At 37.2% G+C, this 16,382-nt stretch overlaps 1 protein-coding gene across 1 annotated transcript; it reads left to right on the forward strand.

Annotated features, from left to right (window-relative positions):
• Nucleotides 1–10,891: 10,891 nt before the first annotated feature.
• On the forward strand, nt 10,892–12,888 carry LOC149138842 (uncharacterized). The gene is made up of 3 exons (XM_089449363.1): nt 10,892–11,370; nt 11,814–11,860; nt 12,529–12,888. The coding sequence occupies exons 1-3, from the start codon at nt 11,094–11,096 to the stop codon at nt 12,652–12,654; spliced, it is 450 nt and encodes a 149-aa protein (XP_089305489.1). The 5' UTR covers nt 10,892–11,093; the 3' UTR covers nt 12,655–12,888.
• The last annotated feature ends 3,494 nt before the right edge of the window (nt 12,889–16,382 follow it).

Here is a 16,382-nt window from a genome sequence, read left to right on the forward strand (position 1 = left end):
CAATGCTTCCACATCCTCATCCTTTCTTGAGAGTGCATCTGCCACCACATTTTGCTTCCCTTTTTTGTAGATGATTTCAAAGTCATAACCCAACATCTTTGTGACCCACTTTTGTTGCTCTTCAGAGGATAATCTTTGTTCTAAAAAGTATTTAAGGCTATCATGATCCGTTTTTACCTTGAAGTGTCTTCCCATTAGGTAGGGTCGCCATTTCTTAAGTGCATGGAGTATTGCCAACATTTCCTTCTCATAAATAGCTTTTCTTAAAAACTTTCCCTTGATTGGACGACTTTCAAAAGCAATGGGTCTTTCATCTTGCATTAGAACAGCACCAATTCCATTTCCTGAAGCATCACATTCCACAATAAAGGTTTTTGTGAAGTCCGGTGTAGCTAAGACCGGTGCTTGGCACATTGCCTCTTTAAGATGTTCAAAGGCCTTTGTTGCTTCCGAAGTCCATGAAAATGAATCTTTCTTCAATAATGTTGTTAGAGGTGCTGCTATTCTCCCATAATTCTTAACAAACTTGCGATAATACCCTGTCAACCCAAGAAATCCTCGCAGATGCTTTATGGATGTGGGGATTTTCCATTCCTTAATGGCTTTAATTTTGCTAGGGTCTACCTTAACTCCTTCATGAGATACAATATGACCCAAATATTCCACCTCCTGGACTCCAAAGAAACATTTGGATCTTTTTGCATATAATTGTTTCTCCTCCAATAGTTGTAGCACCCTGTCAACATGTTCAACATGATCCTTCCAAGACTTGCTGTAGATTAGTATATCATCAAAAAATACTAACACAAATTTTCTAAGGAATGGTTTGAAAATTGAATTCATCAAACCTTGAAATGTTGAAGGTGCATTGGTAAGGCCAAAAGGCATGACCAAAAATTCATAATGACCCTCATGAGTTCTAAATGCTGTTTTCGGAATGTCTTCAATCTTCATTCTGATTTGATGATATCCCGAACGAAGATCCAACTTGGTGAAGTAAATTGATCCATGCAATTCATCCAGTAATTCATCAATAACAGGAATGGGGAACTTATCTTTAATAGTGAGCTTGTTGAGCTCCCTATAATCTGGACACATGCGCCATGATCCATCCTTCTTGTGCACCAATACTACTGGAGCTGAGAAAGAACTTTGACTCGGTTGAATTATACCAGCCTCTAGCATTTCTGCAACCATACGTTCAATTTCACTTTTTTGGACATATGGATATCTGTACGGCCTGATGTTTGGAGGAACACTTCCTGGAATCAGATGAATAGCATGATCATGATCACGCATAGGTGGGAGACCTTTGGGAGTCTCAAATACCTTGGAATGATTGTCCAGGACTTTTTGGAGATCTGGAGAAATAGATGATTCCAATGTGGAAACATCTAGCGAACATAATTGTGCAATTACACCTCTTTGCTCCTTTTTTAGAAGCTTTGTCATTCCATTAGAGCTGATTATCTTTCCTGGTTTCCCTGCAATACCCCTTAATTCAACTTCCTTTCCTTCCACAGAAAATTTCATGAAAAGTTCTTGAAAATTAAAAGCTATTGTACCCAAGGATTGTAGCCATTGGACTCCTAGTACAACATCAGCACCTCCCATTGGAATGGAAAGCATTGGGCTAGTCAATACATATTCTCCCATGGATAGCTTGATATTATGGCACTTTCCAGAACAATTTATTGTTCCTCCATTTGCAATCATCACTTGACACTCTGGTGCTGGATATAGGAAGCAATTCAATTCTTTTGCTACCCTACAATGAATAAAATTGTGGGTGCTTCCTGAATCAATCAACACTATTACCTTTTTCTTCTTGATTTGTCCTTCTATCTTGATGGTTTGAGGAGTGGTAATTCCCGCCAATGCATTACAAGATATGGTCGGATTTATTTGTTCTTCATCTAGGCTTTGTTCCTGGAATATATCCTCTTCTTTTGACCTTTCTTGCTCCTTTTCTTCTTCCTCTTCACAATCTATGTAGAATAATTTCTTCTCAGCACACTTATGACCTTTTGTGTATTTGCTATCACAATTGTAACAAAGCCCTTTTGCTCTTTTTTCTTCCAATTGTTGTGGTGTCAACCTTGTAGGTTGTGGAAGACTATGGGCAACAACACTTCCTTCTTTATAGTTGTGAATGGTATGCTTCCTAGTTGCCATAATTTTGCTTTCCATTTTTCTTGCTACCCTGAATGCCTTCTCTAATGAATCAGGTTCCCATAAGCGCACATCATGTTGGATATTATCCTTTAAAGACCCTATGAACACATCAATCCTATGATCTTCTGGAATATCTTTTACCCTTATGTTCAATTTTTGGAACTCCTCAATGTGCTCCATTATTGAAACCTTTTGTTTGAGACTTATCAATTGGCTAAAAAAAGTGTTGCTTTTTGTATCCTCATAATGTGCTATTAATTCTTCCGTAAAAATGGCCCAAGTGATAAATGGTTTACGAGAACAAAGCCATTGATACCATACAAACTGATTTGGTTCCAAATATAAAGTTGCCATACGTACCTTAGATTCCACGCCACTTATCTTAGCTTCTGTTAGCTTTTGTGAGCGTGACATTTGTTGCACTTGTTCTTGTAATTTTGATATATCATGTAGCATTTCTTCCTCTTCTTCATGAGTCATGCTAGAGCTTTCAGGTTCCTTACTAGGTGTTTGCATTTTCTTTCCTCGGGGCATCAGTTACCGATAATAATGCTTTACTATGCCCTTTGAATTTCGTTAAACCAAGCTTACACAAAAATAAAAATAAAAACTACACACCTTTTTTTCACTTTATAGAAGCCTGATATTGAATCTGATGTATCTCTGTAATTTCGGATCATCCAATTCTGAAATTGCTACCTGTAGTATCCTTCTGCGTCCTCTTTCCAATGCCACAAGTCTGAGCCAAATTGGATTCTCCAAAGAAGAGTTATGTGAAATCTCCCACGGTGACTTGCTTTTAGACTGGTTCAGTAGAGCGAAGTTGTACGACGTGCCACGAGTCCCTGTTTCGATATTTGGATCTGAAAAACACCCACAAGAAACTACAGTCTGTCCTCTTTCTGTACCTTCTTACAAAACTTCAATCCGATGCTCAGAAAGAAAGTTATGACGATTTTCCCCAGGTCACCTGTTTTGAGTGTAATTCAGGAGTCATCAAAAAGACCAACTTCCTGAAATCATATCTCCGAAAATATCACGCAAAAAGCTCTGAAATTCGGACCCAAGGTTCAGCGCGATGTCTTCTCAAATGGGTTTGTTTTGCGACTTCTGAAACATCACAGAAAAAAAGTTATAGCGAAAATGCCACGATGACCTGTTTGGAGCAGCGAAACCCTAGAATCCAAAGCTCTGATACCAAATGTTATAAAACCAGCTCACAAAAAGATAGAAAAGAGAGATCCACGCCTTAGAATTCAGTCTCTTCGAGGGGGAAACCTCCTTTACATTACATAAATGAACAATTCTTGGATGATACAAATGAAAATACCTCCTTTCTATATATAGGAGTCTAAGTGGTCCCAATACAATCAAAGCCTACATAACAATAATATTGTAGGGCACAACAATAACAATAGAGGGCTTCTATGTGGCACAATAGTAACAATATGGGCACTACATGGGTACATCAATATAAATAAGGGGTATAACTACAATAGTAATGGGGTAATCACTAGTATTATAGGGACCCAACATGATAACAGTTGCCTCTGGCTGAATGGTGGTATAACACTTCCTTCCATACAACAACAAAAATGACCCCATTTATGACACTTTATGGATATTAGCCACCATCCATCACATCATATTTAAGAGAAAATTCTAAGGTTCGTTGCTTTGTATCCCTTATTAATATTGTTGCGTCCCTATTGTCCCCATATTTTTATTATTGTACCCCATAGAATCCCTCAATTGTTATTTTTGTGGCTTTATATTATTATTGTTAGGTCGGCTGGGTTATATTGTGACTCCTTAGACTCCTATATATAGAAAAAAGGTTTTGTCATTTGAATCATCGAAGAATTGTTCATTTGTGTAATGTAAAGGAGGTTGCCCCCTCGAAGAGGCTGAATTCTAAGGTGTTCAACTATCTTTTCTATCTTTTTGTGAGCTAGTTTCATAACACATCCTTGACGAACCACTACTGGTTGGATCTCCGCATGAATATTTCATCTTGCAGGTAGATGTAGGGATTTCCAAAAACCACTTTGCATGCATCAAGGGGAACCACATCTAGTTCCACTTCATCAATAAAATCAACACTAATAGCAAATCTAATTTTGCATTGTTTTTTACCTTTGACTCTGCATCCATATGCACCCCTCCCAATGTATATGGGCTTGGATGATCACAAACTTCAAATCCTAATTTCTTGACTAGCTATGCTACAATGAGATTCACCTGCGATCCTAAGTCAAACAAAGCATCAATTTTTGGATTCTTGACCTGTAGCTTAATGTGGAAGAGTTTGGTCATTTCTTTCTCTTCCTGTTCCTGAAGGCTACTCTGATTCACCTCCTTCTACACTAACATACACACAATATTCTTATCCACATTTGAGCTACTTTCAACCTCATTGCTCAAATCAGTGGCTATGAGATTATTATTTTATTTTTATTTTTTTTGGGTTAAGCCTTGGATGCAACTTCCAACACTTCTCCTCTGTATGGCCATCAACGTTGTTGTGGTTCCAGTGGTTACTGGGATATTTACACTGGTGTTTTGTGGTTTCCATATTTTTATATTCGCCCCTTTCAACTTCTTCTTCCCCTCCTTAGAAGAATATTTTTGCTCCTCAATTGCTTCAATCCACTCTATTTCCCTTTCTTTAGGCCTTTGTTCTCCAGGTATTGTGCTTGTACACAAGCCTTGTCTACCGATTTGGGCTTGAACATCATCACTTACTTCCAAGATTGTTTTGTAGACCCCCCAGATACTTGAGGAGTACATATGGGTTCTTTGGGGAGATACCCAACATTATGACCACCTTTCTAAACTATGTGGTGTACTCTTGTACACTCTGTCCTTGCTTCTTCTTGAAGTAGTGCCACCAGATCCACTGGTCCTCTACATACCCAATATAGTAAAGTTGTGACTTTAGGAGGATTTTGAAGTTCTCCCACTTAGTCATTAGAGAATCTCCATGTAACCTCAAGGTTTTCGTGGCTTTCCTAACAACTTAGGGCATGACCCTCTAATTTCAGTCGTGTAAATGAAATCTTTTGTTCCTCCTATATACGATGAACACTGAAATACACTTCTAGTTGCTACAACCAGTGATTTAGCTTTAGAGCATCAATATCACCTTGGTACATCTTGATATCAACCTTTGTCGTTGAAAAATGCCACAAGAAAGTCTCAATTTGACTTTTCGTTGGTCAAATTGAGAAAATTTGAATTTCCACATCAACAGACAACTTGGATGCAGTTAACTTGTGTGACACGGCTCTTGTCACTATGATTAACTTAGTAAATTCAAGTTAGAGGAGTTGAAGTTTAGTTAAGCATGTGTGATTTCTAATTTGTAGCAATCAAAATCAGTTATTTCAAGTTGTTTTCAGTTAAACTAGTTCTAACTGTTGGAGGAACTAGTGGAATGTCAGTTGTATAGTGGGGCAACATTCTAACTCAGTGATCATCTAGTTAATTGAGCAATCATCCCAAAATAACTAGTGCATGTAGAGAATTTGAGTTCCCCAGTTGTGGGGATTCCAAGGTAGCGTAACATCAATTTTAGACTAGTCTTGAGTGTACAAGTGTTGCAGGCAATGAGATGCTCAACCTTGGGAATTGTGCAAACATTTTGGAGGAAATTCCTAAATTTTAAGGGCCTAATTTCCCCAAGAATTGCACAAGGAAAAAGGGGTTCAAGAAAAGGCATAAATTGACTAAGTTCGGGTCAGAGCTTCTAATAATGAGCAGAGAGATAGGTTATTCACTTGAAGGTTGAGCTCAGATTGAGCTAGCAATTGTAATACATCTCTATTCATTAGATTAATGCAAGCATGAAAAGGGGTTTTTTAGCATATTGCTTTTCTCTGGAAAAATATTGTGTGCATGTGTGTTATTTCTCATTGCATGTTTATAAAAGGGGTTTTTTAGCATATTGCTTTTCTCTGGAAAAATATTGTGTGCATGTGTGTTATTTCTCATTGCATGTTTGTGATTGATGTTCTAAATTGTGAATTGAATTCCGCAGAGCAATAGAGTAGGTTTATGTCTTATGATTTAGATTAAAATTTCATGAGTAGTTGCAATTCTACACCATAATTTCTACATGGTATTAGAGCACGATTCACATTACAACAATAATTTAGAATTTGTTTTTCAGGAGGATTGAATTTGTAGTTCAATGTAGCAGAATCTCTACAGATTTGGGAAGGTGACCTTCAACGAGTTGAGACTAAAGTATGCCTTGGAAGGAAACTCTAATTTCATTGCATGGAGGCATTGCTAGATGACAATGGATCACTAGAATATGTCAATATAGACATTGCAAAATCATAGGCATCTGATGCACAAAACCTAGCCCAATGGAAGAAAGATGTAGCCAAGGCAAGGAGAATAATCTTGGAGGGAGTACGAGATCACATTGTCTCAAATCTCCATGGGAAAGAAACTCCTTTCGCAATGTGGAAGGCATTGATATAATTGTTTGAGAACAATAGTGACCATAGGAAACTGACACTCAAGGATAAACTCTGAAATATCAAGATGCAAAAGAATGACTCTATTCCACAATATTTGAGAAGATTTACACAAGTTTGAGATGAGCTTGGCGGGGCTCACACAAATGTTGCAGAAGATGATTTGGTAAGCATATCTCTTTAAGGCCTTCCCAAAAGATGGCATATCTACCAGGACTTAATGAACGTGAGGGAGAAATTACAGAATTAGGAATGCTTATGATCTGATTTGGTACAAGAAGAAATCATGCGAAATACCAGAGACAGAGTAACATCCACAAAAGTGGAAGAGGACTTTGCTCTAGTTAGAAAAATATTGAGGGCCAAGGGTAAGAAGTCCCCAGGTGAAGCTGAATCCAACCAATGGGGGAAAGAAGAAAGACTGTGTCCAAAATAAAATGCTTCAATTGTCATGAATTCAGGCACTATGCTACAAAGTGTCCACACAAAAAGTCTAGCAAGAAGGAGCCTACAGTAGGAGCAACAAGTGAAGCTTTGGCTTCATAGTTCGAGCTTGACTTCACCCTATCGCATGCATGACCATCACAGTGGTGGGGAGTGTGTGGTACTTGGACTCTGGTGCCTCGTTCCACATGACCTGGTGTAGAGAGTTTTTCAGTGACGTGGAGGAGAAAGATCTGCAGATGCACATTGAGTTTGGGGTTGATGAAAGGTACAATAGATCGAGATTGGGACAATCACCTTTCATAGGGAGTTGGGATCCCCTCTTCAACTCAAAAATGTCATGTTTGTTCCATGCCTAAATAAAAATCTCATTTCTATAACAGTCTTGGAAGGCCATGGTTATGACTTGATCTTTAGCAAAGGGAAAGCATTCCTGAGGCACTTAGCCACTGGACATGTGAAGCAAATCAGGGTTTGATTCAAGAACCTGTATGCACTTGAGGAGCAAGGAAAATATTAGAGATATGGTGGTTGAAAGGTAGAAAGATAGACCTTTCAAATTGGAGCCTTGGGAGGAGACTCAAGAAGTTTTGGAGCAGCCACAAATGGAGGGTAGAGAGGAGGCAGAGTGGAGACATCCACTCAGGCAGAGGCCTCTAGTAGGGGGAGAGTTTGAGCCAAATGGGAAGGGGGAGAAATTGCAGCTATACCTCCAGGAGTGAGGTGGAGTGATGTAGATCCCTAGCCCCAAAATTGCATAAATTTGGGCAGGGTCCATTGAGGTGTTCTCCTCATGGATCATTACCTTTCTACAGGGGCCCACAATATTCAGTAGCAGGAGGAGCAATGTCAGTTAGATACAAAGGAGTGAAAATGGGTGTTCACAGTAGAGAAGGAGGCTCAGTAACAGGGTCAGTAGCAACACCGTTCTCCCAGTAGACAGTTGTAGACACAATTGATTCAATGTTTTTTTGGATGCTTCTTAGTTGCATATGTTGCAGTAGCAACAACAACAGTGAGAGGTGTTGCTTCAGTACATTCCATAGATGCAGGATAGGGGTGGTTGATAATCCCTTTCTTGCTGAGAGGGAGTTTTGAAAAATGTAGTAAGAAAGTCTAAATTTGACTTTGCCTTGGTCAAAGTGAGAAAATTCATAAATCACAAATGTAATTTCATATTTTAAAAATATAATAAATTGTTTATTATTTAAAATTCGATAATAAATATTATGTTCATCATAAATGTAAATTCTTACTTTAAAAATATTAATAATTTCTTTATTATTTAAAATCGAATAATAAATTTTATGATAAAATAAAGTGAAAATCATTTTTCCCCATCAAGGTGTTGGAAGTTGTGGCAACGGAGGAGGGGAGCTTGCCGCCCCCCTGCTTCCCATCACATTTAAGAGGAGGAGATGGCATGGCTATCTCACCCCATGCAACTGCACATGCTAACTAGAATTCATTCCCTAAATAAAGATATTGTAGCTTGTATTTTGTCTGAGTGCTCTTGGATGGGTAACCTCAACTCTATGTTATTTTGTAGTTTTTGCAACATTCCCTACCACAGGTGGGATATTTTCCTTGCGATGCATGCCTTGTGGAGTTTCAATGTGCCTACCATGGGCCAGTGTCCTATGGCTATTCTTGTGTCTCGTCTCCGATATAGGGGGGCGCTCTCTCCTATTGCGATGGTTATGTGAGAGTTGTATTACATGGTGGTATTGACTCCTAGGACATTGACCTCCACTGCATGCACTTGGTGTTGAACATCCACACGAGGAACAAGGTGACAACGATAGGGGAGGTGACTTCGAGGATGTTGGCAACGACATTGGCAAAGACTCGAACAGAGGTGGGAGATGACCAACAAAGAATTGTTCTCAACTTGAAGCGTTCTCAAGCTCAAGGGGCTAGCCTTTGCTCGATAATTTGTTTTATGTCCAACTTCTATAGCTCCTTTAGCTCTTTCAATTTGATAACTTTTGCATGGTGGACTTTGGTTCATTGTTTGCAAAGTGTCTTAGTTGTGTGCATTGGTATTGGTGTCATTAGTTTCTTATGGTTTTTGGACCTTTCTCAAAGTTCCTCCCTCTATGTTAGTCCTATTTTACAATTTGCTAAAGTTTCCTCTAGACTTTCTTGGTAGCTTAGTCTTAAATTTGTGTTCCTCTGACTCAACATCTTATCTTACTGTCTTCTCAATTTCTTTGTCTACTAGGGGTCGTCCACTTTTTGGTCTCTTGTACCTCGACATACCATCCCTTGCCAGTGAATGCATTGTCGCCAGGGTTCTAGTGGCAGATGCCCTCAAATCCAGCCACAAGTTCAATCCCAAGCTCAAAATGCTACGACCATTTTCCATTCTTCCACTCCTCTGGAAATCTAAGAAGAAATCCGCCAAATAGAAGCTTTGACCACTAATGATCGCCAAACTTACTTTGATTCTGAAATCCAAGCCGAAGTAGCATAGTGGGTTCCTAACCTTGGGCATACCTTGGGAAGATGGAGCCAATATCTTAACTCCATTATCCTCCATTGGCAAATGAAGGCACTCTTGGGCAGAGTCCTCAAGGAAAGCATGCAGACTACATTGACATCACCTCCTCCTTGAACGGAATTCAACAAGTCCAACCCAATCATTGTTCTTGTCTCATCACCCTCGATGCTCGATTAGCACACATAGAGGGCCATCTTCAATGTGCCCTGAACCTCCAACCCTATTAGGTACAAGCGCCTAGGATCTGGCCCCAGTCACCTCATCAGATGCTTGATGTCTCCTTCAACCTTTTAGCTCATGTCTTTTATTTTCAATAAAATAGTTTATCTCAATAGTTATGTATTTAACAATAACAATTATTTACATTTTGATAGACCTAGACTTTTGTTAGTTATTAATAATTCTAATTTACCTTGTAACACAGTGATAAGACTCAATTTAAACAATGATATATGTATATGTATACAAAAACTTTTGAGATAATAAAATCTTAAATTAACCATATAAATAAATAAAAATAATCGAGTTTAGGCTTCTGTGATCCATATCAAGTTAGAGAAAGAATTTCGGCGAAAATCACATGGAATCTCATTTGTCGACGCATTTCGAACCAACCAGTGTGGTTCATCGTCAGGACAAGTTGAAGAAACAGATCCAGCTTAGCATGTTAAATAGACCGAGCAGAACCTCCAACGGCTAGTTTGACCAACCGTAAATATTGACCAATGGACCGGGATCAAAACATTTCTAATAAAAAAAGGAGATAAGTTATATAGGAGACCAATAAATCATTTAAATTGGTGATAATAGTTTATTAATAAATAGTTAAAAATTATAGGTTAAATATTTTAAAAGGAAAATTAGATGCAGAGGACCGCTTCTATGAATAAATTCAATGTAAATACAAGCTAAATGAGAATAAAAATAACTAAATGAATAAAATAAATAATAATAAAAACAAAATAAATAACAATAAAATAAATAAATAACTAAATAAATAAAATAAAAATAAAAATATAAAATAAAATAAATAAATAAATAAATAAAATAAAATAAATAAAAATAAAAATAAAATAAAACGATAAAATGAAAAGTGAATACGAGTTAAATGGAAATAAAAATAACTAAATAAATAAAATAATAATAAAAATAATAACAAAATAAATAACAATAAAATAAATAAATAAAAATAATTTTTTTTTATTAATTGTTATGATAAATAGTAATGAATACGGTGTAATATTCCATAATGCATGAGATACAAGAGATTAAAGACTTGTACTTTGATATGATTCGTTCGTTTCCAAACTGAAGAAAATATCCAGAGCGGATATCGATCTCGATCATTTGTGAATGGTGGACATAGAGTCGTCAAAATCGAAGCCCCAATGGATCTAGACCTCGGGACTTATCCCATCCAACATTGGTCCCTGGTTCAATCCTTCGGTTCATCTTGAAACAGTGCTATTTTATAGTTTTCCTTGATGGCTCTTCCGTTTGCCATGGTTCTTCCTTCATCAATTTCAGTTTGTTGCATTAATAATCACGACTGTAAGCGAGAGATTGCCTGCCACCACCCATCTCCTATCTCTGTAAAACCAAAACCCACTTATCTCTGTAAATCTACTTCTCCATCTTTGCATTGTAGGAGAAAAGTGCTCCAGTCAACTATACTGTCTGCACTCCTTTTACAACCAGTACTTTCTCCCGACTGGGCTGCAGCTGAAGAAGAAAACAGCAAGAAAAACGACCTCATAGAGAGTATAATCTTGTGCTCTTTAATGGGTTTTTAATTTTAGTTCCAAAAATTTATGTGAATTCATTGTTTTACATGGAAATTCCCAATATTTTTTGTAGAGTTGTGAACATGGTATTTAGATTTGTTTGGTATAGAATGAAAATTTCCAATCAGTTTTCTCTGGTTTAAAGTTTCAAGCCCGATGAGCCCATTTCATATGCACAGTCGATATAGTAGGACCTAACGCTGTTGTGGCTGGGCCTCTGTAACCTCTGAGAGGCTGGGCTTATTGGGGTTGTCTTCATTTTCAGTGAAAAGTAACAGAGGGCCTGAAAAACATGGAGTTTGGACTCATACTTGTGAATGTCAAAAAGGGGTTAGAAAGGCAAAATTCTTGGATATTCAAGCTGTAGATTTAGCAAATGGATTGCGGTTAGAATTGACACTGGGCTGGCCTGTGTAACAGGGCTTTTACAGAAGTCTAAGGCTAACAAGGATAAATATGCAAAGGAGGTAAGCTTTTTAACCTATCTTTTTGACATTTTGTCTATTTGTCTCTGGTTATATACAGCGCCACTTAGAATCAAAATCAAAGATCAAAACTACACAGATTTTAATGGGAAAGTCAATGTCAGCCGGGTTTTGCTTTGAGGGTTAAAATTGATGTCAACCGTGTATGGGATTAAGGGTAAAGCGAGGAAGTTGTATATCTTACCAAATTTCAAATATTCCATAGATAATGTAGGCTAATATTAGCACCATGCTGTAAGCTAATTATTGACTTACTACTTTTCCATTTTGACTATTAGATTAAAATAATGTGGTTTTCAGATGAAAAGATTATAAGCCAATCATTAATTTATGGTACAAAGAATTTGCCATCACTTTTATATACAAAGAGGTTGTTTGATACAGATACAGTCAAGTGCAAATCTTAAGTAATTTCGGCTAAATAGGTAATCCCCACTTACAAGATTTACAGCAGAGATTATTTTGAGTGTTTAAATCAGTCAGCTACATTTCACTATAATAATTCCAGAGTGATTGGCCTCGACCTAGGCTCAGCTTTAAATTAAAAAATTCCACTTATGAGAAATGGCAAGGGGTAATTGAAACCCTCTTGTTAAAGAATACATAAAATTGAATTTTCATTGAAAACTAAAATTTCCATTCTCTTGCAGAGGCTAGATGACTACTACAAACGCAATTACAAGGATTATTTTGAATTTGTTGAAGGAACTGTAAACCAAGGGAAGCTCACTGAGGCTGAAAAAGACATTATGGAATGGCTTCGGAAGAATAGATGAGAGAGTGAATTTGCTCTGAAGTTGTATTTTCATTCAAACTCTCTTTATACCTGTGAAGTTAAAAACTGTACCTCGTACCGATAGTAAACTCAAACTCAATTTGCAGGCACCCATGTTTTTCACAAATATTCTTCTGCTTAGAATAGTTATTCTTGTGCAGCTAGCTTATTTATTTTGAGACAAATAAACAAACATCCTAATTCGTTGCTGTTGAGTTTGTCCTAGAGAACATTTGTAAATATACATCAAATTACAATCGAGGAAACTAACATTATGGATTTGCTTATTGTGTTGAACTTTTTATTTTGAAATTACACATTAGCTGCTGGTGCGGACTTCCCAAGTGATATTGAGAACGTGAGTGTGCCTAATAAACATGGGGTTACAGCCTTCGCTTTGCAAAGTCAAAATAGGAAAGAATCCTTGCTCTGATAAATTTCTTATTCCATGGAATGTTTTATGTGTTACATAATGGCTGATACTGGAAAATGAATACAAAAAAGGATAACACAGTAACTAAAGTTTAAAGGTGAATGAGCCCTCCATTTCATCATTGCTGCCTTCATCCACTTAAGTGGGTTTGTGTAGTTTCTTGATTTGTCTTAGGGTCTGCAGGTCTTCAAAGAATTTAACTCATGACAATGCTTATATTAAGCAGCACTCTGTACTTGTATTAATCAAACCCAACCACCATTAGACAATGAGTAGCTGTTGCTGTACTGCATTCAAACTGTATCTCTAAAAGGTTTGACATAAACTTATAAAAGCTTATTGTTGAGAATTTATTGATTATGAATCTGGTCGGGGTGATATTACTGAACTTCAATTCTTGTTAGGTACCAAGGGAGTTCACCTCCTTGGGTGTTTTTGGATTTTCCATTGATAGGTCAGGTTGTCTAGTTGGACCAATCTGTGGTTTGTGAGTCCTGCAGAGCCATATTAATAGCAGAGAAGTGGTTCCGACTGAAAGGGCATTATTTATTATGATTGCATTTACTCTTAGAACTTGTTTGCAGACAGAAGAGGCCACTGCGGTGGAGGGTTCAAAGTGTTATTATTATGTCCATTTTGGTTCGAATGGCAATTGTCAATTTGCTAGTCATTGAAACAGTAATCAGTGAGTCTACTTGTTTGGTTCACACTGAGTAAAAGTCGGTCAAACTTACAAGATTTGATGAGTTTGACCATAACTAAATTTGACTAACTTTGAATAATTCCGAGAATTGATTAACGAATTTGACTTTGACTGACTGTACCTCTTTTTTATGAATCCGACTCTTTACTCTTGGAGTCCGAGTCATGTGATGATGCCCCTCCCCATGTTTGGAACTTTCTTTGGGTAAATTGTACTGTTGTCATGGTTTTTCAATTTCTACTCCATTAATTATATTTTGCAGTGTGGGTTTTGATTGGTTCCATAAATAATCTCCTCCATTTGTTCAAGGGCATAGGGAGTACTTTGTTTTCTTTGGGGGTATAAGGAGTATTTTATTTCCTTTATTTCAGGCTTATTCCCTTCTTTTGAACTTTCACATTTTTGCCAATATGGTACAAAATTATTGGTGTTTATTTACCTTAAAATCTGTGATATTTTTACAATTCTAAAGAATCTCTTCGGGCCTAGAGTATGCCCTAAAACTGCTTTTGCTTGGCTAAGAGCTCGTCTTCCTCAGACGTAAGGAAACAAGTTAACGGCCCAAAACCCAAAGGCATATGGCTCCCTTATGGACCACCAGCAGGTTATTCCAGGTGGCGTGGTTTTCCTTGATAACAGTGATGCGTCAACTGACATTCGCGGATAGCAGCCAGAGATGGTTGTCCTCACTGTTGGTCTGACAACTAAGTTTGATAGGTTTTTCCACCTTTTGAAAAAAAAAAATTTCTAAAGAATCTCTTAAAGCGGCCATATATTTTTAAAAGACAAGAGTATTTGGTCAGTCCATATATGTTATATAATCACTTTATGATATAAAAAAAAGTGTTGTCAGAATTGTGGGTTATCAAATATTGCAGATTTTTGTGACTTGTTTGAATGAATGCTTTCTCTGAAATTCATTGGAGGTTCACTTAGGATTCTAGAGTGTTATTGAATCTCATTAAGGCAAGAAGCCATGTGTAGAACATTTTGGGTGTTGAATTTGTTCAAAGGTTCATGTATAAGTTCGTGTAAGAGAAGAACGTTTCATTCGCAAGAAGAGAAGATCGTTTCAGTCGCAAGCTTCATTCTCCGCCGAAGGAAGCCCCTGCTTCAATTTGGTATCAAAGCCAGTAATGTCTGGTTCCCAGGTAACACAAATACACCTCTTTGTATTATAATGGACGCACCTAGAAAATGCGTATCTTTCAGAGAAGCTCGTGAAATAGAAAATGAAGACCATAATGGTTTACATAGTCTTTTCAATGTTTGTAGCTCAAAAACATTAAATCATTATGCAATAGAGATTCCAGAGATCCAACCATATGCAACATGGAAACTCCCATCCATATCCTTCAGTGAAGTCTATAGTGATCTCTCTGTGTTTCATCTAAAAGCAATAACTAGAGTTTCTGCCAAAGAATGTGTTTTTGAAGTCCAACAAAATTGTGATATAATTCAAACTGTACATCTGTTAAACCCAAAAGTTCTTCAAGCCAAATCCAAAAGGCATGGGACAAATTATCTCCATTTGGGATGCATAAGGATAGGAGTATCAACTCTCACTCATAAAGGGTTAAATACATTTGTTCTTGCTACTGTTAGAGATTTAATCCACAATCGGTACACAGACACACTCATAGGTGGGATTGTAGTCCCTCAGTCGGGAGGACCAGTTTGGTTTGACTGCTACCCAAATTTTTCTATGTACACCTTTGATGAACATTTAAAATATATTCTTCAGTTGCAAATCAAAAGAAAAAATATCTCTATACATACAAGGGGTTATTTTCGACACACAAATAATTTATACCCCATTGTCCTTCATACCCCAAGTAGAGATTCACAGTCAAGTGTGGTTGTCATCACAAATCCTTCAAATCAAAAGATTGAACATCATACCATAAGATGGGAAGATCTTACTTTTCCTAAACATTGGGTGATTGAAGCTCCTAAATACCAAAGTTTCAAAATATCACCACTGCACAAATTTCAGAAAACCCATGTTCAACCACTTTATCTTTTTTGTCTGCTCCTAAAGATGATAGTTCTTCATCTAGATTGACAACTGCCAGACATACTCCCAAATTGTCTCTTGCTTGTGTACATACTTCTATGTTAGAATTAGCTCAAGCACTGCAATTTACTTCATTAACGGTAGAATGCCCTTCCTATAAAGAACTTGTAAATTTAGACTCTCTAAGATTCTTACAAGAACATCGAAATCATAACCCTCGCACAGGAGAAGCTCCAAGTACTATCTCAGTTGAACCATGTCCACATTCTAAGTGCACATATATTCCATTCCCTCATGATCCATCCTTTGCCATCCATGGAAAACCAAAACCCCATATTGATAAAGATGTTTAGCCGAATAGGGCACCTGGAACACCCAGATATGACCTAGGATACATTGAACAGGTTGATCAAGTCATACTCACTTCCAGATTCCAGAATAAAATCCCAAATGATTGTAAAAGACCCTCAAAACCAGACATACATAAATTCTTTCCACTGTAGAAAGGTTGCAAAAAACATAAAGTGGATTCAGAATGAATCAAGAAAATGATAATGTGGGATCTATTTACATATC

The sequence above is a fragment of the Pinus tabuliformis genome, chromosome X (assembly GCF_031772625.1).
Source record: "Pinus tabuliformis cultivar Carrire ecotype Pingquan chromosome X, CPIR1, whole genome shotgun sequence".
Lineage (NCBI taxonomy): Eukaryota > Viridiplantae > Streptophyta > Pinopsida > Pinales > Pinaceae > Pinus > Pinus tabuliformis.